Genomic DNA, 24422 nt, shown 5'->3' on the forward strand with positions numbered 1-24422 from the left:
CATAATTACTCCACAGGGGGTAGAAATGGATCCGAAGAAAGTGGCTGCGATACTAACTTGGCCAATCCCTCAGAGTCTGACCGCGTTGCGATCATTCTTGGGATTTGTCCAATTTTATAGAAGGCATATCAAAGGATATTCCGAAATAGTATCGCCATTGACTGATCTGACCTCAGATAAAGTACCTCATCGAGGACGCTGATGTCTGAAGAGGGAAGGATTGTTACACTCTAGGCGAGGTAGCATGACCTCGGAAGAATCAGTCGACATTTCCCTTAAAGGATCTATCTTTGTAATATATGTGTTTGCGCTTCATGTAAATGATCGAGAGGGATTTAATGTCAAGGTCCTAGGTGAGGGCTGATAGCACCAGACTAGGTAGATCTAAGGCCAAGGGCCTAGTGCAATGATTGTGCCTAGGGGCAAAGGAATTCATGCATCCCAAGAGAGGGGTGGAATGTTACATTAGCAAGGCCCTATATGGATGACATGTGGCATCTAGATCTATCTAGGGAATTGGGGCTTGCTGAGGCTAGAGAGAGAAGAGAAGGGAATTATTCACGTTGATTTTAACTAACGAAGATCACTGTCTGCTCGTTAGCCTTAGCGAGATATGGCTGGGAGGTGATTAATGGTGCTACTCCCGTGATCGAAGTAGAGAGCAAGTAGAGAGAGTGCTTTTACACTAGGGGCATGGAAATGAAGCAGGTTTATAGGCAGGCCTGCCTGGGCCAGTGGCAGCCAGCCATGTGGACAGGCAGGGCCAGCAAAAGCCCTGCAAATGAGACCCCAAAAAGGTTTTGTAGGTTGCAGCAGGGAATCGGTCTGTTTGGGTCGGCTACCACAGGTCCTGGAGCAGTCGGCTATTTTGTGAGAGCCTTGTGCCCCATAAAAGGGAGGCCTTTGGGCCACATAACATATCACTTGGAGCAGCCTTCAGAAAGCAGCAAGGAGCAGCAGACCAGCGATCTTTTGGGCCTACACAGGAAGACCAACGTAGGCTGGAGAGCTGCAGACTAAGCTCAGAGAAGGTGCCCACCTAGGCTGGCTTTCCGGACAGCAAGGTGGAAGAGATCCTTTGGATAGAGAGCCTACATATGCTCAGTGGAGCACGTGAGCTCAGAGGTCTAGAGGTGCCATGCACGTACTAGGAGAACCATTTCTGGTATTGTTATCTTGTCCAGTTTGTGGACGGAAGGAAATATGTAAGAGTTGCTTCTATAATGTCTTTGAGCACAGTCTATGTGCTAGTCTGCACACACATGAATGGTTGTGAAGTACACACACTTCATGAAGCTTGATTCCATATTGAAACACTTCCACGTGTAATTCTTGGGATAATCTATCAATCTTCCGCTTGCGGGATACCCTCTGTTGGGATTTTGTATTCTAGCAGCTTGATGCTACAGATAACTATTATTTATAATAAGCACCCTTTTATTTGGTAATCTGTCATTCTGCATATCATAAAACGACAGTTGCAACCATAGAGGAGCATGACCTGAATGCAGGAAAGCGTAATCAGCCTACATATTACAAGTGAATACACCATATTCACGTGCATTTAGCATATACCAGCACTCCAATCGGGCTTGATATGCAGACTGCACATTATGTTGAAAAGTATAGCCAGGAAGCAAAGGCCGTGTCTCTTTCCAGAGGTCAGCAAGACCAAACTAGAGGAGAGTTAAGTCCATTGCCTTCGCTCACACGTAAGCATATGCATATGACTGGATGTATTATCTCTTGGCTGCGGCGCATTATTGAAATCCCCACAAAGAAAAGCATTTTGCCTCCAAGAAAACTTGCAGCATAGCCTATCAAATTGATACTCTACTATGTAATGATTAGAAGCATAGACTCAGGCAAACTCAAAAATCTCACCTTGCATAAGACATTGCATAACAATCAAATGACCTTCCCAGTCATTAGAAGCCACAATATGCTGAAGGGCATGTTTCACAAGAACAACCAATCTAGAAAGAGAGTGTCACCTGCATAGAAAATGTCATAGCCCACAAAATGCTCTATCCGGCCTGCATAACCATGCTGATTATGCTCTTGTAAGGCTAGTACACCAGGCTGCAATCTCTTGAGATATGTCCATACTATTTTCTATTTGAGCAAGTCACATAACTGCTGTACATTGTAGGTCAAACATTTTATTTGTTGCAGCATATTTACGTATTTACAGACATATACTACTGTATCACACCAAAAAGTGAATCAAGGCTGTATGTCAATCTCATGATCCAAGTCATGATCCTGAGGGCTAGGCAACTATGAAGAAACTTGGTCTTCTGGGAACAGAGTATGACTCGTAGTCACCACAGCCCAAGTAATGCCCATGCCAAAATTATCAGCAGGGACATGCCTATTGGAGGATGCACACATCCATGTACGAGGTGGAAGAGGCCTCCTAAAAAAAACGCCTCAAACTGAACTATGAAACTCACTCCGAGAACTATGAGCATTGAGGCAGGGAAAGCCTATAAACTCAGAGATTTGAAGCGGTAAAAAGCCCGTAAAAAACAGCAATGCATAACAGCAAGATGAGAGATGGGAGAAAAGTGTAATCAGGGCCCTGGATTATGAACAAGAAGGTGGAAAACCCTAAAGCAGGGAAGCTGTATAAGGCAACGAAAATGAGACACTGAGGGCAAAGGAAAGAGCACACAAAACTGAGCAGAGCTTGCAGCAAACACAGCCCAAACATATCAAGGGCTGCAGAAAATCTGATGACAATGCAAAAGTCAGCACCCTTTCTATATTCATTTTCTTAAATTGTACCTTTACAGAAGTAAATCCATGAGCAATAATTAATAGTACTACAATGTGTCCTATACTTAAGGACTACATAAGGGTATGCACACCAGTAAAAGACTAAGCCTAAAGCAAGACAATTGTATTTCACTTGGGCCTGATGAGAACTGTTGTTAAGGCATTCCACCTGCAAGTATGAAACAGTGACGGAATCATGCTCTGGAGTGATGTCGGCTAGGATGTCCTCCATAGCTCGCACCATTATTCCCCGATCAGAGGTGTCTTCATCGCCTAATCGTCCAAGTGTAAACGTTTTACCCGTTCCAGTCTGCCCATAAGCCATCACCGTTCCATTGTACCCGCCCAAAACACTCTGCAAAACATTGTGAAGAAAGCATTGACATGTTAACATCGGAGAACTGTTCCAAACTAACAGAGTATATCATCCTATTGTGCCTTAGATGACTTGAAACATAGCTACAATCAAATATATGGTACAAAATGCTTGCAGTTAGCCAATGTTTGCATGCAGATTGATTAAAAATACATGATCCCTAAATATTTGGGACAAAGAGAGAAAATTTCCAGCTACTTCTATTATATCATATACATGTCAACCAATGTGAAGCTTACGGCAAACATCAATAGTCCTACATTGATCTGCCTCTTTGCAGATCCACCACTCCAAGTTGCCTATTATGCATGCATCGAGGAGGATTATACTGACTATTCTTAGTTCAAGACTGCAAGGAAGCTTGGAGGCCGTTTAATAAATACCGGCCACCCACACCCATTACTAATCCCGATTCTTGGCACACATATGCTCATGCCCTCTATAAAACATCCCCAACCAGCCACTCCTTCCACACGCACCCATCCCTCAACCTTCCACGTCTACTTTCTTCACCGCAGCCATGGTATCAACAGCTACTCCAAAACGGTCGAGTATCTCATCCTTAGGGTTTACGAGCTCAGCACCTTACACATAGCACCTCTTCGTACACATGTTTAACAGTGTCTTATGTGAGGGTTTCCCACCGAAAACACCACTTTCCCTATCCTGAAAGTAGGTGACCCCATGGAGCTGGGCAGCTACCATAGTATCATGATTGGTCACACTATGGCCAAGCTGTTTGGGTCTGTATTGGATGCAGAGTTGAACCTTTTGGCCGAAACATGAGGATGCAGAGCCTATGGTCAGGCTGGTTTCAGGAGGGGCTTCTCCACACATTAGACTACATCGTCATCCCACGATCCATCATTGAGAAGGGGAAGGCCGGCCGGGAAGATTTATTGTCGCTTTGTGGATTTCCACAAAGCCTTCGACACCATACCCCAAGCATGCCTTCTCCAAAGACTCTTATGACATGGACCCACTTGGAGTATCACGATTCATTACATTGTACGAGTCTCTAAGTATGAGCACCCAAAGGTTTATCCCATGACATATCCAGCACCATTGGGGTGAAGCAAGGCTGCTCCCTTGCACACGCACTCTTTGGCCTCTACATCAATGCGCTCTTGGACTTCATCGACAGGATAGGTGGGATTGCTGCCCCGTTAACCCGCACACTGATTCCAATCGTGTTATACACTACTCATATTGTGCCTATTTCAGATTCTCCCGAGGGGTTGCAGCGACATCTAGAGACCCTTCAAACAATCTGTGATCAGAGGGATCTCACTGTGAACCTCGACAAGACCAAGGTCATGATATTTAACACTTCCCATAGTTGGTTCAGTTCCTTTGCAGCTCACATATCGTGATGCAGATATCAGAGCCTACACATACATTGGCCTCGTCTTTTCGGGACCGAAGTTCACCAAGCAGCCAAGGCTAGATTGACCCGGATGAAGCATTGGCTGTTCAAGACCCTTGCGACACCAGTGGCACTGATGTATGGGGCTTCTTTCTAGACACCCAATCTTTTTGAGGCCGGATGGAGGAGAATAGAGTGGTCTCACATGCCATTATCCAGGCAGAGACTGCTGCCCCCCTAATGGTTATCAATGCCCAGTTCAAGACAGTTAGCATACCTTCACCGCATCCAGATGATGGGTCCACAGGAGGTACCCAATAGTCTTCACAACAGCTAGGTGGCACAAAGATGCAGCACTATAGGGAGCACTTCTTGGTACCCAAGAGCACGGCTACATCAGGAGGCCTGTTTACATGCCATGAGATGAGCAATTGGCTAGATTAGGATCTCCTCCCATCAGCTTGAGATTGATAATGGCCAAGTAGCCCATGTCAACAAAGAGGAGCGGATATGCAGACTATGCCATGCAGAGGTTGAGCCTTAGGAGCACTACATTTGCAGATGCCCAGAATCTTATGATATCTGAGGGAGGTTCCTCTACCTCTTCTCTTCAGAATTGATTTTGGACCCCTTTCTCAAGTCATTGGTTACCCACATCAGATATGCCTCAGGCTCTTTCTGATGGAGATCCACCGACATAGAGCGAGGCTCCTCCAAGTGCCCACACCCCCCTACCCTCATCATGACAACCGACTGTTACTACCTTCTTCCAGATGCAGAGGTCCAGCACAGCATTCCCTATTCAACCACCCCAAGGGCTCATAGATGCATCTGCTAGGCAAGCTAAAGCTGAGATATCAGGGACCATACCAGATTGTCGAGGATTTGAAACAGAGAGCATTATGAATTGCGGACTTACACGGCACCATATTTCCAACACCAGTTAACAAAATTCTACATGAAGCCTTTTATAGGATTACGAGAGCCCACAGCCCAATCGGAGGATCCGGACTCAAGGACAGTATTCGAATATTATACGGTGGTGGCGGAGGCTCATATTGAGTTGATTGATAGTCTACACGTGCATCACTTCGAAGAGATGGTTTAAAATATAGACGTCTAATTCCAGTATTCATTTTGGTAGCATCCTTCTCCTTGAGATCAGTTGTAGTGTGTGGGAGGTCCCCAAACCAGCTGGGCCATGGATACAACCAATGGATTAGCAGCAGATCCTTAGATTACTTTCCCAGGATTCTAACAATCTTTGATTTAACAGTCCTTAAATTTTATCTTAACCTGGAAGGAGCCCTTCAAAAAGTAATATTTTCATTGTAATTTTGTTTTGCCACTTAACAATTGCTGCAAAGCTGATAACAACCTCGAGTACAGGCTTTGCCACAATTTCATAAACACGCTTTTGAGAAGAGAAGTCTGTCAGAATTTCATCAAATTGATATGTCTCACAATCCCAGTTGTTCTTGCGCAGCTTCAACCTTTTCAACTGTCAGCAAAGAAGAAAACAATGAGAAAATATCAGTAACTAGAAATGACACATCAATTCAGCATTTTGTGGTTTATCTTGGCACACATACTCAAATTACTTATGACTCCAATTCCAAAGTATTATGAAAGCTACTCAGAAAGAGTTCAAACGTGCTTCAGCTATACCAATGTGAAAATTTGAGATCCAAAGAGCATACAGCTCAGGTTGCATTCTTATAAAATTTGAAATAGTAAATATCCAAGTCTTGCACGTATCCACCGACCAATGGGAAGCAAGACAAACAATGTTCGTCCATGACATTCTTTGCCTAATCATTAAAACATACGATTTCTACAGAAATCTGACATAGAATCCAAAATGGGCAAAGTTGATAAGAATCAAAATAACATTGCTCATAACAAGTATTACACTATACATGTTGATTATGCTGAAGTACAATCTCAGGAACATGATTATTCCTTCTATGATAGCGGTTGGTCAACCTGCCTGCTAGCACAAATAAATATGGTTACTGGGGATTTATACTTTCCGCTTGCCATGAAACGAGGTCCTGATCTCACCAAGCTCCTGCAGTTGCTCTTCCCCTTGTCCTGCCGCATCCTCTCCCTATCATCTTGCTTCTCCACCTATCCCTCTGGCTTGCATTCATCGTCTCCATTCCCATTTGATTAGCCCAAACATGGGCTGTTCTTGGGCACCCACAGCCATGCTCAGCAGTAGGCTGTCTTCCTTGCCATCAGCAAACCCTCCCTCCCATAGGTCTCTCCTCTCCATCTGCTTGTGTCTGCTTCTTCCACCTCAAGGTACAGCAGCCCACATTGGGCTGCTGCTACTTGTCAATCCCCCCCCCCCTCTCTCTGTCTTCAACCCCACCCCTGCTGCCTCACCATCTGATTGCCACCTCTCTAATTGTCTCCCTCCTTGCTCTACCGTGTTGCCTCGCCTGCCTTGCAGCTTCTCATTTGTAACCTCCCCCGACTCTAGCAACCCACGTTTGTGCTGGGTGTTCCCCTCAATTGCACACTCACATCCACATAGGCACCCATACATGTTTACACACTCGTATGCATGCACCTTTTCAATCCTCTCCTCACGCACACATTCCCACAAATAAACCCAAAATGACGTGCGCACACTCCCCTAGCTCCCTCTGCCACTCTGCTTAGCCTCTAGCCCCACTGCTCAGCTTCTCCTTGTCACCCCAACTCAGTAAACAGCCCCTCAGCTCATCATCCTTGTCACTCCACTCAACTCCCAGCTCCTCTGCTAAGAAGCCCTCTACCACCCCGCTCAGCCTGCCACCCTTTTGCTCCTTCACCCCCAGCCCCTCTGCTTAGCCTCACCACCCCTAGCCTCCCCACCCCTACTGTTGCCACCCTCAGCCTCCCTAGCTCAGCCCCTTTCTTCAAGAAAGAGAAGAAAACACAAGGCAAGGCAAACAGGCACCATAAGAAAGAGAAAAAAGAGAAGGAGAAATTTCTTCTCCTCACTGATAGTACGAAGAAGAAATTCAACAATAGAGTGACCTGAAGCGGGAATCAGACTCATAATACCACCCTGTGCAAGAATGGCACTACATTAGCCCCCCTTGGAGGTGCTGCATCACAACCCCAAATACTAATTTGATCCTCCAGTCTAGGTGCTCCATCGTGTTGAATAAAACTCGAAGACTATTTGCATAAAATAATAGAAAACAACTTAGAAAGTAGGAACTGTAGTACAAGAATGTAGTTGGAAGTTGACATAGAAACTTCTACTGGTCTATATTGCAGATAAGGACTGAGACAAAGGCTACGTGACTAGCCCTTTGCCTTCTCCTCCTCAACAAAGAACTCCCATGGGACCTCCTACACGTCCAACACTTGCCACATAATCTGCTCGCCCTACACCGACTGCCCCTTGATGGGTAGCAATTAGAGTTGTTGCTCCTCCTCCACGTGCAGATCAAGAAGGGACACTTCTCTTGCCTCGAACCCTACACCTATCAAGGCTACTGATATCCTTCTTTTGAATGCAGCCAGTGATGCCCATGTGTCTAATCATGTCGTAACTAGCAGTGCCCCAGGCCCAGCCTTGGATGAGGCCATTGATGCAGCTCCTTCAAATCCTCTCCTAGGTCCTTGTCCTCAATTCAAGAAGCCCTCTTCCCCTTTAGCTATTCCATCTCCCTTCGTTGACCGAGGGAAGGGTGTGGCTCCGATTCTTCTTCGTGATGCAGACAGGGATCTTAGGCACTCCGAAACTCTTCTTGGCCAAAAGAAACTCCTCTCCTCTGGCTGATCTTGGAGAGATGGAGTTTGTACCCTCTACCTTTTGAGACGCAGTTCTTGGTATCTAGATTGGGGATTTTTGGAGGGTGGGTCTCCTCTTTGTACAGATCAGCCCATACTCATGTGCAGTCACGTGCTTATCAGAGGAGAAAGGGTAGAGAAGTTTGAGATCTCTAGATCAATTCGCCAAGGATGTATCTATTTTGTGGCTGAAGCAATGAGCATATTTTACATTATTGCGCTGAAACTCCACCTCAGACAAGACGAGGAGCTTATGGCTAGTGGGCTGGCTGATCATCTTTATTTTTGATGCCTTTTCACAGAGCCTCAATTCTTTTAGGGAAGCCTTGGGTTTATTTTTTTATGCAGCAGGTACAGACATCAATTGGATTAAATCCAATGGCTTTTGGAGTTAGTGACAAGAATGCAGGATCATTTCGGGTTTATTCGGATATAGAGGGGTGTTTCTTTCAGATACTTGGGCTGCCAGTTCTTTCCTTCGCGACAAGTTGCACCGGTGTTGGCTTATCAAAAGAAAACTTTTTTTTGGGAGCTCAGCCAAAATTGACCTTGCTTCTAGGGTATTGGTGGTCAATCAAGCCTTGCTAGCCACGAGATTACTCTTGTTGGTGCCATTCTAGGGATTTTATCTCTTAGCTCAAAATGCCCATAAGGAAGTTTCTTACGGTCAATAATGCCATCAAGTTCAGCTCAGCCTAAGACGTTGGAGGCCCACCAAACTCCTCATTGGGGAAGTTTTCAGTTTTCTGCTGACTTGCAGAAATCCTTCTGGACGTGACTCTCGAAATCCCTCAGGAATAGAAAATTCACTCTTTTTTTTTTTCTTTCTATTCATGAAGGGATTGCAGTGAACCAATGCTTGGGGCAGATTCTACTTGTATTCATTGTCTTTCTACTGAGAAGACCATTTAGCATTGTTTATAGGATTGCAGATAGGCAATGATCATCTAGAAGAAGATTGTGGGGTTATTGAGTAACTTTATGTATTATTCTTTCTTCATGACCCGGGGCTCAGTAGCTTGGCTTTCTCTTTCAAGGCCTCAAGTGTTCAATGAGAGACATCACTCTTCTTGGGTGATTTCAATTCGACGTCATTTGGTCAAGCCTTGCTCTCTAGATGTTGTTCCTAGCTCCCCTTATAGACTTGCACATGCCTCTATGGATACTTATGGGAAATTCTAGTGAGCATATCAGTGTGGCATATTTGGAGATCCAAATGCACAGAGGCACTCACGTCCACCCTGCACCCACATTGACCAGTACTGGACAAATACTGTACACACCTTGGTGGCCATTTGGGGGAGCATGTAGAGGCCTTCTCAACAGCCTCTATCATGAGGACTGTCTTTCTTAGGGAATAGAGTGGCTTCCATTTTTTCTAGGGGGGTTTCCATTTTCCGAGCAAAAACCCCCGAGCAACGAGCGGACAAAATGTGGGAGGGGTCAAAATATATAGGCTCAAGTAATTTTTGGGGAGCACAAAATTTCAAATTATTTCAAGGAATATGTAAGTAAACATGAAATATTGATGAACAGAGATAGATATAAATATACCTTTATATAATATGCATATATAATGTCCAAATGGCGACTTATTTTATGACTTTTATATATCCTTTCTTTTCCTTTCACCATTGGTTGAATCATGAAATTTTGAGCAAATATCCTCTTTAAAGCTCCTCAGGATGAGCTAAGAAAAATATATAGTGTTTTTTTTAATGACCTTCTCAGTGTATTCTACTAGAGGAATATGGTTTGAAGAGCTTGCCCCAACACTATTCCGCAGGCGGAATACCCTTGGAGAGCCTACAAAGAATGGGTCATAACTTTTGCTCCTTATCTTAGATTGAGGAGCTGTAAAAAGGAAAAATATTCGAAATTTCATGATCCATGCAATGGTAGGCTTAAAATTTTTAATTCTTATAGGTATAGAATATATAAATTGAAAATTTCAAGATGTATATGAGAGTTACAACTTTTTCCTAATTCATATTATGATAGGAAGGAGTTCAGTAGGGACCACATTTCCTTAAAAGTACTTAGATTTGGAGAATTGGGAATATTTTGAAAATACCTCCCTTGCCTTCTCATATTTGATAACGTATTAGAGATTAATTTATGATCGATAATAATGGCTTCAATTATGAGATTTTCAATATCCTTTTCCTACTCATCCAAGGAATATGGTATACATTGTTACATGAGAGCTTCTCAATATTTCAAATATGGGATTGCTAAAGCTAAGGGAAACCCTTTTAAATCGATTGAATTACCATAATCCTCAAAAGAGAGTATGGTAGTGAGGGATTTATAGGAGTTTCTAAAGTGTTCACTATTTGTTCATATACAGATGATGTTCTCTAAAATGAGGGTTATAATGATAAATAAGTATGTATATGGTTCCATAAATGAGAAATTAAGAAAGAATTTTATATTCCTTTGAGAAATATACTAGCATGGTTGGTGTCAAACATTATCGCTCGGACTTTTCTGCTCATAGGTTTTTGCTCGGAAAATGTGCATATCCGTTTTTCTAGGAGTCCTTGTAGGGTTGAGGTGCAACTTTTGGCCTCAACCATGAATTTTCTCTAGCTCTTTTACAGGAGCTTAATTATGCCCTATTGGAGTGTTTGTTTTCTTATGTCTTACGATGTATTCCTCCCTTGAGATTTGCTCTTGGAGTTTCTTTCATACTTAATAGAAGTATTTTCTTTGGGGGGGAAAAACATGCAGCCCTAGAGTTACACAATGGTCGAGCCAAAGATCAAGTCCATTGGAGTGCAAAGCCTGATCCGGATGAGCAGACGACTTTAATATTAAAAAATTAGTATCGATTCACCTCGGGTTTCTTCTATTGTTTGTGCTTTATTTTGGTGTTAATTCAAAAACAAAGGCATGGTTATTTCAGAGAGAGCTTTGTGTTTAATTCAGATTGTGAGTATAAAGTCAAGTTACATTCTTTAAACACCAAAGGGGTACCAAAGGTAGCCAGAATCTGATCAATGGTCGTCAAAAAGCTTGAGAATAGTCTATGAGGATATCGAATAGTGTCAATCTCTTAAAGTTTGTAAGGAGTCGACAGTTTTGAGAGACTTTGGTAGCTCATGGAGTCGACCCAAATTACAACAGGCACGATTTTCTCTCCTGGCAACTGTTAGCCCGGTCATTCTCTATGGAGAAGTATCACCTTCTTTCATCTTAAGATTGAAAAGCTTTTGTTTGAGAAAGACTTTCGAATTGTTGATCTTATTTCCAAACAGATTTTCAAGCTTTCCCACACTTCACCTGTTGTCTTGTCAAAATCCATGTGTGGATTAAATTGTCAGTAAGTGCAAGGCCTTATCATTTTGGTTTTCCCAAGTCAACACTTTTAGGGTATTTCCTTCTGGCTTTTCTTCCTTGCCCTTTACAATGCTCTGAATCCCTAGTCTGGATTTTGTCTGCCAGGTTGGAACGCGTATTCCCAAATACTTTCGACCAACAGATTAATCTTTAGTGCATCCAGATAAAATAAAGTACGGAAGGAAATGGAATACAAAGATCAGCCAGTCAATGACTGAGTACAAAAGAAATCCTCAGAAACAGAGGGCAGACCCAAAGAATGTCTGCATAAGAGCACAACGACCTAGTTGGTGCCGTCTTGGAGTCATTTTTGGAGTCAATTCAGCAACCATGAACAGCAGGAGCACCCACCAATATTGACCTCGGCATAAAATGGCAATAGTAGCACATGTAGTGATCAAGGGCAGGAATCACCAAAGAATGAGGATGACTCCTTTAAAGAAAAACGACAGCGGAGCACAACTCACAGCAGTACAGAAGAAGGGAAAAAGTGACAGCAGGTTTAGTTTGACGGCATCTTTGCAAGCTTAGTGGCTCCTGCAAAACAAACCGGTCAATAGGAGATTGAAGTCGTTAACTGCTACATTCCTTGCCTTCTGCTCGATTCGCCCAGTTAATCCAGCATGTCCTTAACATCTATGCAGCAATTTTCAACACCTGTCAAATTGGAAAGAACTGTGTGTAGGTGCTTGGGATGAGAAGGTGCTGTAACAAGGGAGTTTGGTCGATGGCATATTCTGCAGGAATATAGCAATTGAAGCAGAAAATAGAACCTCTCTCAAAAGCATGGCTTGAACTTGAGGACACACCTTAAGAGAGAGGCAAAATCAGAAACATAGGAATTCTCATGGTGGCGACATTCTCAGGATAGATAGGCACTGATCCTGTCGTTCCTTTCAACGATGGTGAAACTCAGACGACAGCAAGCCTTTATGTACACGATACCAAGCAGATACCTCCACTCATATGGCGACCATTCTTCAAAACAGGGTTGAGATGTAGGTTTTGTGTGCTGGAGCAAGTGGCCATGGGGCAGCAGAACAATTACATTTTCTTTTTCTGCTTGTAAGCGACTTCATAAAGGAAGGCTACAACAGCAGCCTAGAGATGAAAATCCATTGCCTTTCCCGATGTATGATAGGAACGCCCTGAACAAAGCAGTGTCTGGACTCCAGCACATCGAACTGAAAGGTATGGTGATTTGTGAAAAAGGGATGACCAATGCTTCAGCACTGACCGATGGCGAAAAGAAACGTGGGCAGGGAGATTTGATGTGGAAACAACTTCTGCCAGTCGGTGAAACAAAAGAAAGAACTCCAAGAAATTGGGGCAGCGTTGAGTAAGGACGGCTTGAAATGAAGCGGTGCTTCCTTCACATTTTGGTGGTGAAGAAATAAGAAACTAATCCTAATAATGAAAGCAATGGAGTTTCAATGCTTCCTCCATTCTTTGCTCTGATACCATGTCAAAATCCATGGTGAGACTGAAAGAAAGGCAATCATTCCATGATGGAGACAACAGATGGAGGCAAACACCAATGTGCTAGCCTCAACATTGAAGTACAATGAGTGGTCTCCTTTTCTAGGCAAGGGATGTCTTCTATTCCACACACCTAGTAGGAGTCTGGTTAAGTTTGTGTTCATCAGTCGCCAGGGATTGCTCGCAAAGCTCGCTTGCAAAGGGTGATTACACGATTTCCCATCGTGCTCCTTCGACCACCATTCAGTCAAGAAAGGTAGGGAAGGGGTCTTTTTTCGAGAGCTACGTGAGCTCGCCTGAAACCGCCCAGTGGGCAGGGAATGCCCGGTCATTTGTTGGCCAGATCCCCTGGCAGTTGGCTTCGAGCCCTTGAAACTCTTTACCTTACTAAGGTGTCATGGCGGTGCGGTGTTCTGGTAGCTACAATGTCAGTGGAGGGAATCTCCCGACATCATACGTAATGTGACACAACAAATCAAATCTAGATAAGGTTCTCCTACCACACAAGTGGCCTAAGGACTGCACACCCACACAATGAGGGACCCTCACTCAAGCACACTGCACTCTCACACATGTCAAGACTCTGATTTCCAACACTCCAACCTTCCAGGAGATTTGGGACAAGAGTATTGTGCCTCACTATCCCTCAGAGGGGCTCATACATCTCATCATCAAAAGGAGGGATCGGACTGCCATTTCCCAGCAGGAGAGGGGCATGACCATTAGATACCTTGGATGCCATGCCTACCCAACAGCACACTCTAAAGGAGGAAGCCACTCTTGTTTTTTATTTTTTTGCTTTGCTTTTTTTGTTTTTTTGGAACATGAAAGGGGGAGTAACACAAAAGTGAACTTCTATTAAGTATGACCAAATACATGAAACAAGAAGAATACTATGAAAAAAATCCTCTAATAAAACCTTGCATTCCACCCAAGAGACAGCCCCGCCTTTGTCTGAGTTTCTGCTTCATTTTCTCCTTCACCCTGTCAAACCTCTGCCTCAACAAGACACCCAAGCCAAGAGGAGCGCCAAGGTATCTGATGATCTCCCCTTTCCTTACCCATTAAACTGGTATATCCTCCTCCCAATCAAACTGGGGACCAGAATCCACCCATATAGCAAAAGTCTTCGCCCAACTGCACTGCGAACCTGAAACACCACAGAGCAATTGCGTAATTTGCATCAAGGCATCGACATACTCTTTCCGCTCTTGCAAGATGGTCACCATGTCATCTGCAAATAGCTGTAAGCATAACTGCTTCCCCAAAGGCAGCACCATCCCTTTCCGACTCCCAATCTCACAAGCTCTCTTAACAAAGCAAATAAGAGCGGTGCCAAGGGGCAGCCCTGTCTCACAGACCGTTTCAGGTCATATCTCCCAACCACCCCTCCATTCATACATAGAATAGCAGAGGCATTACCCAGCAAAGACTCTACCATCCTGCAAAATGCATCACCAAAACCCAACCGACTCAACACAGCCAGCATAAAATCCCATCTTACTCCATCATACACCTTGTCTTGGACGGCAAGCTTGGCTTTTGTAGTTTGCATTGGAGGGGTATCTACATGCTGTTACTCACAGGTAATGGTCTGCTTTGATGCCCTAGACTTCTTGGTGGACCAAATGGACCATTCCAATTTAGCTTTTCCAATTTAGCTTAGAAGCTAAATTGGAATGCTGTCAAATCTGTTTTCTTTTATATATATCACTTTCCATGGCTCAGCCCTGAGGTGCCCATCCAAGAGCATATGATATGGAGGCTAGAGGTGAGTTGTCGCACAAGATAGGAGTAAATTATTATGAGGGGAATCAGACCATTAGTTAGAGTTTAAGGGAAGGGTGGGGAAAGTAGAGGGGGTCCCATTTAAAAGAAAAGGGGGCTTAAAGAGCCTAAATTATGGCAAAAAAAGTTCTTCATACAAAATTGCATCAAACTGATGAAAGACAAATCCTACACGGATTTACAAGGTAAATCAAAGGGTGCCATTAAGGTCAAAAAATTCATGCAAGCACAAATTATGGGCGAAATCAAGATTTTGTGTGTGTGTGTGTGTGTGTGTGTGTGTGTGTGTGTGTGTGTGTGTGTTAGGGGATAACCCATGACACAAAGGGGGTTATTTATACTAAAAAGGCCATTAAGGGCTTCTAGATTACATAAATACTTAAAATGAGGTTGAAAAACTTATGTACACCAAACATTAGAATCAGTCAAGTGGACAAAGAGTAATGTGTGATTATGTGTGTGTGTGTGTGTGTGAGAGATCAGCAATTCTCTTCCATATCAACCTGTGGTGCATTCCCAATGCATAAATGGCAGAGGCCTGAGGAAAAGATAAAATATGGCCATTATCATCTACCACGTCATTGATGTATCTGATTCCCAATTTCATGAGATTATATGCCCTAACCGGTTCCTGTAAAGCAAGTGGAGTGTCAAAGATGGCACTCCAATGAATACTTTCTTTCCGCATTGAGTTTGTCCCCGAATGATTATCAGGAGTCCATTTGACTTTAGAAAGCACTTGTTTCCAGTCCAGTATCAGAGCAGTAGAGAAAGGGCATCTAGGAATCTTCCCTACAAATCTCCCAATGACAACCTCCCAATGATCAGTAGTCCAATGGCCATAAGCATTTGTCCTCATGTTGACACACATGGATGCTATCATACAAGTCCATGGCTGTTTTTGACAGAAAAAGGTATTGAGCATAGTCGCCTTCCTTGCAAGTACATGATATCTGATATTTAGAACATTAAGTCCTCCATGCATCTTAGGGGAGCACACCATTTCCATCTTCAGCAATCTCAATGCTTTCACAGCAGTTTTTGTCTTCCATAACAGCTCCATCGCTTGAGACATAAAAGCTGAGATATCTCTAGAGGACCAATGAGATAGCTCCTTCAGAGACTGTCCTTCATCTACTTTGGCAATGTTAGTCTACTCGGAACCTCCTAGGGAAAATTTCAGATCATCTTCGCCTCCGTTTCCCGAGTCACATATTTGGGAAACTTTTTTGGTTATTTGGCAGATTTAGGACGTCTTTATCTCAATACTCACTCTTTTTCTCATGGGTGAGATATTGGGCTCTTTGGACAATTTGGGAAGAACATAATTTGGCATATTTGGGCCGTCAGTTTCAAAAGTCATATGAATCCTTTAGAGCCTCATTGCGGCAATCTTTATATGATGCCTGCCATGAGGGTGATATACATGCATCTTGCATTGAGCTTTTCTTTTTATGCTTCTGATCTGTGGAATACTCTCCATCTTGGAGACTTTCCCTCTTGTAAAGTTTTGATATTATAAATACACAGCACTGGATATACTAAAAAAAAAAGTGTGTGTGTGTGTGTGGACCCTATGGACCCTATGGACTTTATGGATGGACAGAAATCATAGAGTCTTTGGTGATCCACTATTTTCATCTTTTCTTTTTTTCAAACGATCTCTGCAACAATCATTCTATGATTGTCTTCAGACTCGTTTGATTGATCAAGATGTATATACAGCTTATACTGAGATCTTCAGTTGAGTAGTAGCTACTTCGTTTTTTGAAGTAACTATGAATGTAATTATTCTACAGCAATAAAAGATTTCTTCCCACAAAAAAAAGTGTGTGTGTGTGTGGTCGTATGGCCAAGGGGGTATAGGTGTGTGTACACTAGGAGCATTTTATATAGTGGTAATGTGTGTGTGTGTGTGTGTGTGTTTATATTATATATTAATGTATTCATAACACACACACACATCTCTCTCTCTCTCTCTCTCTCTCTCTCTCCCACACACACACAAACACATCTCTCTCTCTCTCTCTCTCTCTCTCTCTCTCTCTCTCTCTCATGCCATTACCAGCATCTAAGGCACATGAGCATCCATCTATTCATGCCTCGCCCATGGCTTCGGGCCTGTTTTAAGTTTCTTCTAATTGTCTACATAAAGCCAGGCTAGCAAACATTCGGGACCTGTGACTTCTCTTCAGCACAGATTTATTGGCATTGCCACTTGGGAGAGATTCAGTCAAAGGAGCACTTTACTTCTAGATGTTTGACATGTTTTGCACTCAGAGGTCAGAGGTACCATTTATATTCTTTTTTTACGTGAAAAAGACTTCTCGTAAGTATGAAAGTAATGGCCAAGAGCAAAGTACTCAGGGTGCAAACACATCATGTATAGCATGAAAAAAAAGGATGAAGTCCCACTCCAAATATGTAAAACATAAGCAAAACCTGAAAGAAACCAAGATTGTGGCTGAAAACACTCTAGTGAGAGACTCGGAGAAGAAGTGACTTCTCTCCACTCTCTAAGCCGATGCAGACCTTGAAATCCCTCGCATCTTAGACCAAATGACGCCCCCGTGTGTACAATATATGTCCAGATGCAGACCATGGTAATGAGCCGGTTGGACCTGTGTGTCATCTATAGCCTTCATTCATTTGGACCTGCGTGCCATCTATAGCCTCGTACATCAAGATCTCCATATGTGCCAGTAGTGATACTAGCAATAATCTCCATATGTGCCAGGCCGTGATACTAGCAATAATCTCCCAATTCATGTCCCACCGATGCGGATGGAGATCTATACTGAGAGTCAAGAGCACTGTCAAGTCGACACAACTCTATAAGAAGTCATTGGACTGTAAAATCCCAAGAGGAAAGCCAACTCTCACAGAAAACTTGAGGCCCTTTAAAGAGAGCCAAGCCACTGTGCACCAAGTAATGTACAAAGTGAAGGAAGAGAACCTGCCCCAACTACAACGAAGCACCAAGGGCAAGAAACGTCAGCTCCAAAAGTTTCCTCCCTTGATTTACTAGAATTTTTCAATGAATGAAGCTAGAAGAAAAGACTGACTTTCTTGTTCTTGAGAGATTTCCAAAGCCTTCTCCAAAAAGACCTCTACAAGTCTAGAATGATGTGGAAGCTCTCCCAATGATGAGTCTAAAAGGTCTCCATCCTTTGACTCTAATCTGAAATTTCATGATATTACTAACAATAAAGTCAAAGAAAGGGAGTCTCTTTTGGAGTGATTACCTACATCAATCCATTCTCATTCAGGGTCCCATGGCAGAAACTTAATGGGAAAACCCCCAACAAACCGTAGCCTTTTAGAGTGATTACCTACATCAATCCATTCTCATGCAGTCTCCCATGGCAGAAACTTAATGGGAAAACCCCCAACAAGCCATTGCCTCTAGATACCAAGGGGAATGTCCTTTGAACGGTGGTCAATGTAACACCTAGTAGCATAAAACCATTGCTCCACATGATCCACTACTTTGATTGGGTCAAGGTGTGCACTCAAAATAACATCCTCGTCAAAAGATCTTACCAATTTGTCCTCGGATTGCATTGTGAACACCATGGTGTCCCCAGCTATGTCCACATGAGGCCCATGACCTGCAATGGAATACCTATACTAGGAAAAACCCATCCACATAATGTGTCTATGCTATCCCCAACATCTAGTGACCCATTCCAAAGCAATAATCGCATCTATATGAGCCGTTCTTTTGAGACGACTAACCAAATGATTTCTTTGTTCTTCAAGGTCCTTAAAGCTTTCTAGGCTCCCACAAAAGAGGCACAGCCTCCCTCCCATTTGGATCACTGCATATAACCCGAGGCACCCAAAGGTCTACCAAGGTCATCCAAGACCAACTCATTACTCGTCCTGCAAAACCATGAGAATCCTCCTCAAAGAACCCTTCAAGCTGCACCAAGCTTGTTATGTCAATTGTAATCGTGGAATCCTTAGGATCGGTTACGGTAAGGTCGAGAACCATGAAATCTCGCAAATGCTTGTACTAGTGGGGTTTAGAGGGCTTGGGTCTAAGTTCATCCTAGTGTTAGGCATTAGGAAAGAGGTGCGCACATAAGGAGCCCATGAGAGGGATTGATAGAAAGGTCCCTTGTGGGCACAAAGAGGCGATGATGGGTTCAAAATGGTTCTAGAGGGATCTAGCATGTTAGAGGTTCCTAGGGAGATTACTAAATGTGATGGAGACCACATCAAATTTGATGGAGACCACATCGGACAGCTAGCTCTCAATAGATTTTGCTGTAGTTTGTGGTTCATCTTTTGACTTGGATTGTACAAAGCTATTGTTATGTCAAGACTCAACTGTACATTGGGAAGGTCACCTCCCCATCTATAAGCCCCCATATGAGGAGAGCGTGGGGGAGGGAGACCTAGGGCAGGATGTGCCCAAGAGAAAAGAAAGAGAGGGGGCTGCCACATGGGCAGAACTTCACATCAAAGAAGAGAGAGCCATGGGACCCAGGAGGCAAAGACTGTGGGCAGATGTGTGCCCTACAGCAGGTGGCAGGGCAGCACAAGAGCCTGGCAGAGGCACAAAACATGGCGGCTGTCTACAAGCAGGGACACAAGCAGTACAGCAGCATGGCGGATCCATGGGCAAGGATACGACCTGCAAGAAGGTCCTTAAGGTGGCCTGGCAGCAGCACAGGAGTTGCAGGGAGGGACGGGCTCCAGTGGGCAGCACCCTGCCCTTATATAGGGCCAGGAAACTGGTGGGCCACATAGGCCAGCCCACAGCCCCATCCATAGAGGGGAGTGGGAGGGGACTGGCACACAAAGCAAGGGGGGCTGGGCCCCCACTTCAAGGCAAGGAGCCCACAGCCCTAGAGATGTGCCCACAGCCCAATAAACAGGGGCCTGTGGGGTCGGTTTTATGGCAGACTGGTCGGCCATATTGGGGCAGGCCAGTCGGTCACTTCAAGGGGCCCTTTGGGCCTATAAAAGGAGGCATCCAGCCCCATTCTTCACATCCAGCAGGTCAGCCAGCCATCAGAGGAGCAGATAGGAGCAGCTGACCCTCATCCTTTGGCCTACAACCAGGAGGTAAAGGAGTGCTGGAGGTGCTGCTGCAGACTTAGCTCACAAGGCTGAACCCTAGGCTGCCTAGCAGGGTAGCAGGGTGCTGAGATCTGGACAGAGAGTCTACATACGCTCGAGGTGGAGCACGCGGGCTCAAGTCTAGAGATAGGAGGAGGACCTTGTGGTAAGATCAGAGGACCACACCATTGGTGGGACTCTGGATCTATCTCTTTTGTATTGTGTCCATAGCTTTGGACGGAAATATATTATTTTGGTGTCTTCTATACTTTGTTGGTTCATTGTCTATTGATGAGTCTGCACATCTATGCTATGCACATAAGTTTAAGAAGTTTGTGATTCCACACCCCACACACACTGTGTGAGCTCTTCGACTATTCTATCAGTCTTCCGCTGATTTCTAACATGGTATCAAAGCCCAAGTAGGAGGCTCACAGGTGTGAAAGCCTGAAGGCATGGACCTTGCTGAAGGACGATCCTGATTCAGAAGCTCTTGGGAATCGACTTCCATGACTGGAGGACAGTGCACTTGCGAGATGGAGGGTGACTCACGTTCAGTCAGGTGCGTTTAGAGTTATGGACTACTAAAGGTTGAGTTTGTTCGACTTTGCTGTTGTGTGGTTTAGCAGCAGAGATGTCGATTTCTTCATCCTCTTCAGCCCCTGCTCTCCCTTCCTCCTCCCCTAGATTTCTTTCTTTCACCATCCCTAACTTTGGAGAGTCTAGGAAACTGGATGGGTCAAATGACTTGATCTAGAAGGTGAAGATCCGGAGTCATTTAGTGGCTCGGAAGCTATGGAAATTGACAATGGGAGTGGAGGCGAAGCCGGAGGATATGGTGAACAAGGAGGGAAAGATACTCATGCCAGTAGACGGAGAGGAGCTTGAATCTTGGGAAGACAAAGATGACCATGCCCTTGCATTGATCATAGGGACTACGGCAGACTCTAAGCTTCCTCACATCCAGATGGCCGAGATGTCAGTAGAGGCGTGGGTCATTTTGAAGGATCTGTAGAGACAGACAACACATCCCGGATCTTGCTTCTTTAGCATCAGCTCTGCAACCTTGATATCGATGAGGGAGATTCGGTACATGACCACTTGATGGAAATCAAGGTGGTGAGGGATCAACTAGCATCAGTTGGTCAGAAGGTGGACTTGTGCCATTTGGCCTTGATGGTATTGAGAAGGCTACCTCAGAGTTTCAAAAGCTCTGTAACGACTGTGATAGCAGGACAGAGGACCAAACCTCTGACTTTTGAGAAGTTAGGTCCATTACTGCTACATGAAGAAGCTAGGGAGAAGCTCTACAACAACGACAAACATGACAAGGCATTGCTGGCGAAGGATTATGCTGGCAAAGGGAAGGGCAAGCCTAACGATGGCAAGTCAAAGAAGGATGACTCTGATGACGAGGACACTTCCAAGAGGAAGCAGAAGAAGTGCTTCTATTGTGACACGCCAGGACATTTTGTGAAGGATTGCAGAAAGAAGGCGACGGATCATAAAAACAAAAGGAAGGAATTCGACACAAAAGCCAAAGCTAACGTGGTAATCAAAGAGCTGTTCTTGGTGACATCTCCATGTGTTATTAAGGATAGATATGCCGACCTAGAGAAACCACAGTGATGATGTCTGACATTCAGATGTGGGTTGACGAGGAGTCAGATGTCTCTGTGAAGGTGAAGGATTACCCACTGACAGCCACTTTTCCTTCTGCACATGCTGCCATAACTGCGCCTCTGCCAGGCCCTCTCCCAGTTCCGTGTAGAGCCATACGCTGCTGATGTCATCGCGCCCTGCCAGGTCAGATCTAGGGCTTGCTGTCCCCGCCTTCTGCTCCTTCCGGTTCCGTCCTTTCCAGCTTTCTTCTCTTGTGAGGTGCTGCCCATGTGGCAGCCCCCTCTCTCTTTCTTCTCTGGGCATCTTCTACCCTAGGTCTCCCTCCCCCACGCTCTCCTCATTTGGGGGCTTACGGATGGGGAGGTGACCTTTCCAACACCCCCTCTCACCGACACATCTCAGCCCAATGCCAACACGTCGATGAAGATGCTCCAGTAACTTCCTGGTCGTAGTCCTCTGGAACCTTTCGGTGTCGAAATCTTTTCTTGGCTTTTCATCCAGTGGCTCCTGCTCCACCAGGTCCGGTTCCGCTTCCGCTTCCGCACATCATCCTGGTACACAGGTCCATCTTTGGTAGCACCTCCTGGTAGCACCTCCTGGCACCACCTCCTTTAGTCACGTTCCCGCCTCTGAACTCGAGCAATCCAGCCGTCACGATCTTCCAGTCGTCCCCCTCATAATGAGTGAACAACCTGGAGTCTTCCAGGCACCATGCTCTGAGGGTCTGTTTCAACCCGTCCTTCCTTTGGCAAGGTCTGCAACCAATGAATATTTCCAGATAACCTAGACCATAAACTCTCGCTGAGTTCTCAAGCAGGTACTCCTCTGGCTTCAGTATTCTTTGTCCATCACCTTCTAGCAATCTGCGTCCAAGATTTGAAGAAGCACCAATACTTCCCCTTCTGCCTTCGAAGAAGGCCAATTCCTTCCAATCTCCTATCACCTGAGACATATGAAGAGCAAAGTCTCTCCACCACAGCATGCTATAAAGGCTCAAATGCAGAATATCAAATACATACCAGACTGTTGTACTGCCTGAATGTTCGCTCTGAAAGCAAACTCTCATTAAGGCACCCACCAAGCGCTTGTGTAATCCTGTACTGTCCCCTTCTGAACTCCAGCATCCATCTGACCATGAGACCCCAGGGCCTTCCATGGAATCCACCCTCGTGTCAGTGTCAACATCCACATACCTGGAAGGTACCAAGTGCTCCATGTTGTCCTTCACCTTCACAAAGGCATCTGACTCCTCGTCGACCCACATCTCTATGTCAGACATCCTTACTGTGATTTCTGGATCAACATATCTGACCTCGGTAACACTCAATGATGTCACCAGGAACAACTCTTCGATTACCACATTTGCTTTGGTCTTTCCCTCTGAATCTGAGTCAGACTCCTGTTTGTTTTTCTGATCCGCCTTTTTCTATCTGCAGTCCTTTGCAAAATGTCCGAGCGTATCACAATAGAAACACTTCTTCTTGTGCTTCCTCTTCGAAGTCCCCTCATCGTCAGATTCGTTTTTATTGGACTTGCCACTGTTAGGCTTGCCCTTTCCTTTGCCAGCATCGCCTTGTCGTCTTTGTCCTCGTCGTAGAGCTTCTCCCGAGCTTTCTCCTGTAGCAGTAATGGACACAACTCCTCAAACGTTAGAGGTTTGGTCCTCTGTCCTGCTGTCACAGCCGTAACAAAGCTTTTGAAACTCCGAGGCAATCTCCTCAGTACCATCAAGGCCAGATGGCATGAGTCTGTCTTGTGACCAATTGTTGCCAGCTAATCCCGCACCACCTTGACCTTCGTCAAATGGCTATGTACCGTATCTCCTTCTTCCATATCAAGATTGTAGAGTTGATGCTGAAGAAGCAAGATCCGGGAGGTATTGTCTATCTCGTACAGATCTTTCAGGGTGGCCCACGCCTCTACTGACGTCTCGGCCAGTTGGATATGTGAAAGAACAGAGTCCGCCGTAGTCCCTATGATTATTGCCAAGGCATGGGCATCTCTTTCTTCCCAGGCTTCAAGCTCCTCTCTGTCTACTGCCATGAGTACCTCCCCTTTACTGTCCACCATGTCCTCCGGCTTCGACTCCTCTCCCGTGGTCAGCTTCCACAACTTCCGAGCCACTAAATGACTCCGGATCTTCACTTTCCAAATCGGGTAATTAGTCCTGTCCAGGTTCCCAGACTCTCCAAAATTAGGGATAGTGAAAGAGAGAAAACTAGGGGAGGAGGAAGGGAAAGCAGGGGCTGAAGAGGCTGTAGAGGTCGACATCTCTGCTGTATATACCACACAGCAAAGTCAACCAAACTCAAATTCAGTAAACCAGAACTCTGAACGCACCTGACTGAACCTGAGTCACCCTCCTTCTCGCAAGGGCACAATCCTCCAGTCGTGGAAGTCGATTCCCTAGAGCTTCTGAATCAGGGTCGTCCTTCAGCAAGGTACCTGCCTTCAAGCTCCCACACCTGTGAGCCTCCTACTTGGGCTCTGATACCATGTTAGAAAATACCCAACAGAGGGTACACGTAGCGGAAGACTTATAGTAATGCCCAGGAGCTCACACAGTGGCGGTGTGGGTGTGGAATCACAGACTTCTTTACTTATGTGCATACAATAGGTGTGCAAACTCATCAATAGACAATGAACCAACCAGATAGAGAAACCACCAAAATATATATTTCCGTCCACAACTATGGACATAATACAAAAGAGACAGATCCAGAGTCCCACCAATGGTGTGGTCCTCTGATCTCACCACAAAGTCCTTCTCCTATCTGCTGGCTATCTCTAGACTTGAGTCCG

The 24422-nt window shown here is 44.8% G+C and overlaps 1 protein-coding gene across 4 annotated transcripts in view; it reads right to left on the minus strand.

Annotated features, from left to right (window-relative positions):
- The window catches only part of LOC147903073 (kinesin-like protein KIN-UB), a 155703-nt gene that overhangs the window by 109582 nt on the left and 21699 nt on the right, over window positions 1-24422 (minus strand). For all 4 annotated transcript variants that reach the window (XM_087374170.1, XM_087374169.1, XM_087374168.1 and 1 more), the window contains 2 exons: window positions 5902-6024; window positions 2951-3136 (listed from right to left, as the gene is read on the minus strand). In XM_087374170.1, coding sequence (XP_087230296.1) covers window positions 2951-3136; window positions 5902-6024 — 309 coding nt within the window. The remainder of the gene's footprint in view (window positions 1-2950; window positions 3137-5901; window positions 6025-24422) is intronic.

This window comes from Dipteris shenzhenensis, chromosome 4 (assembly GCF_047967505.1).
Source record: "Dipteris shenzhenensis isolate YYH24624 ecotype China chromosome 4, Dip_SZ_1.0, whole genome shotgun sequence".
NCBI lineage: Eukaryota > Viridiplantae > Streptophyta > Polypodiopsida > Gleicheniales > Dipteridaceae > Dipteris > Dipteris shenzhenensis.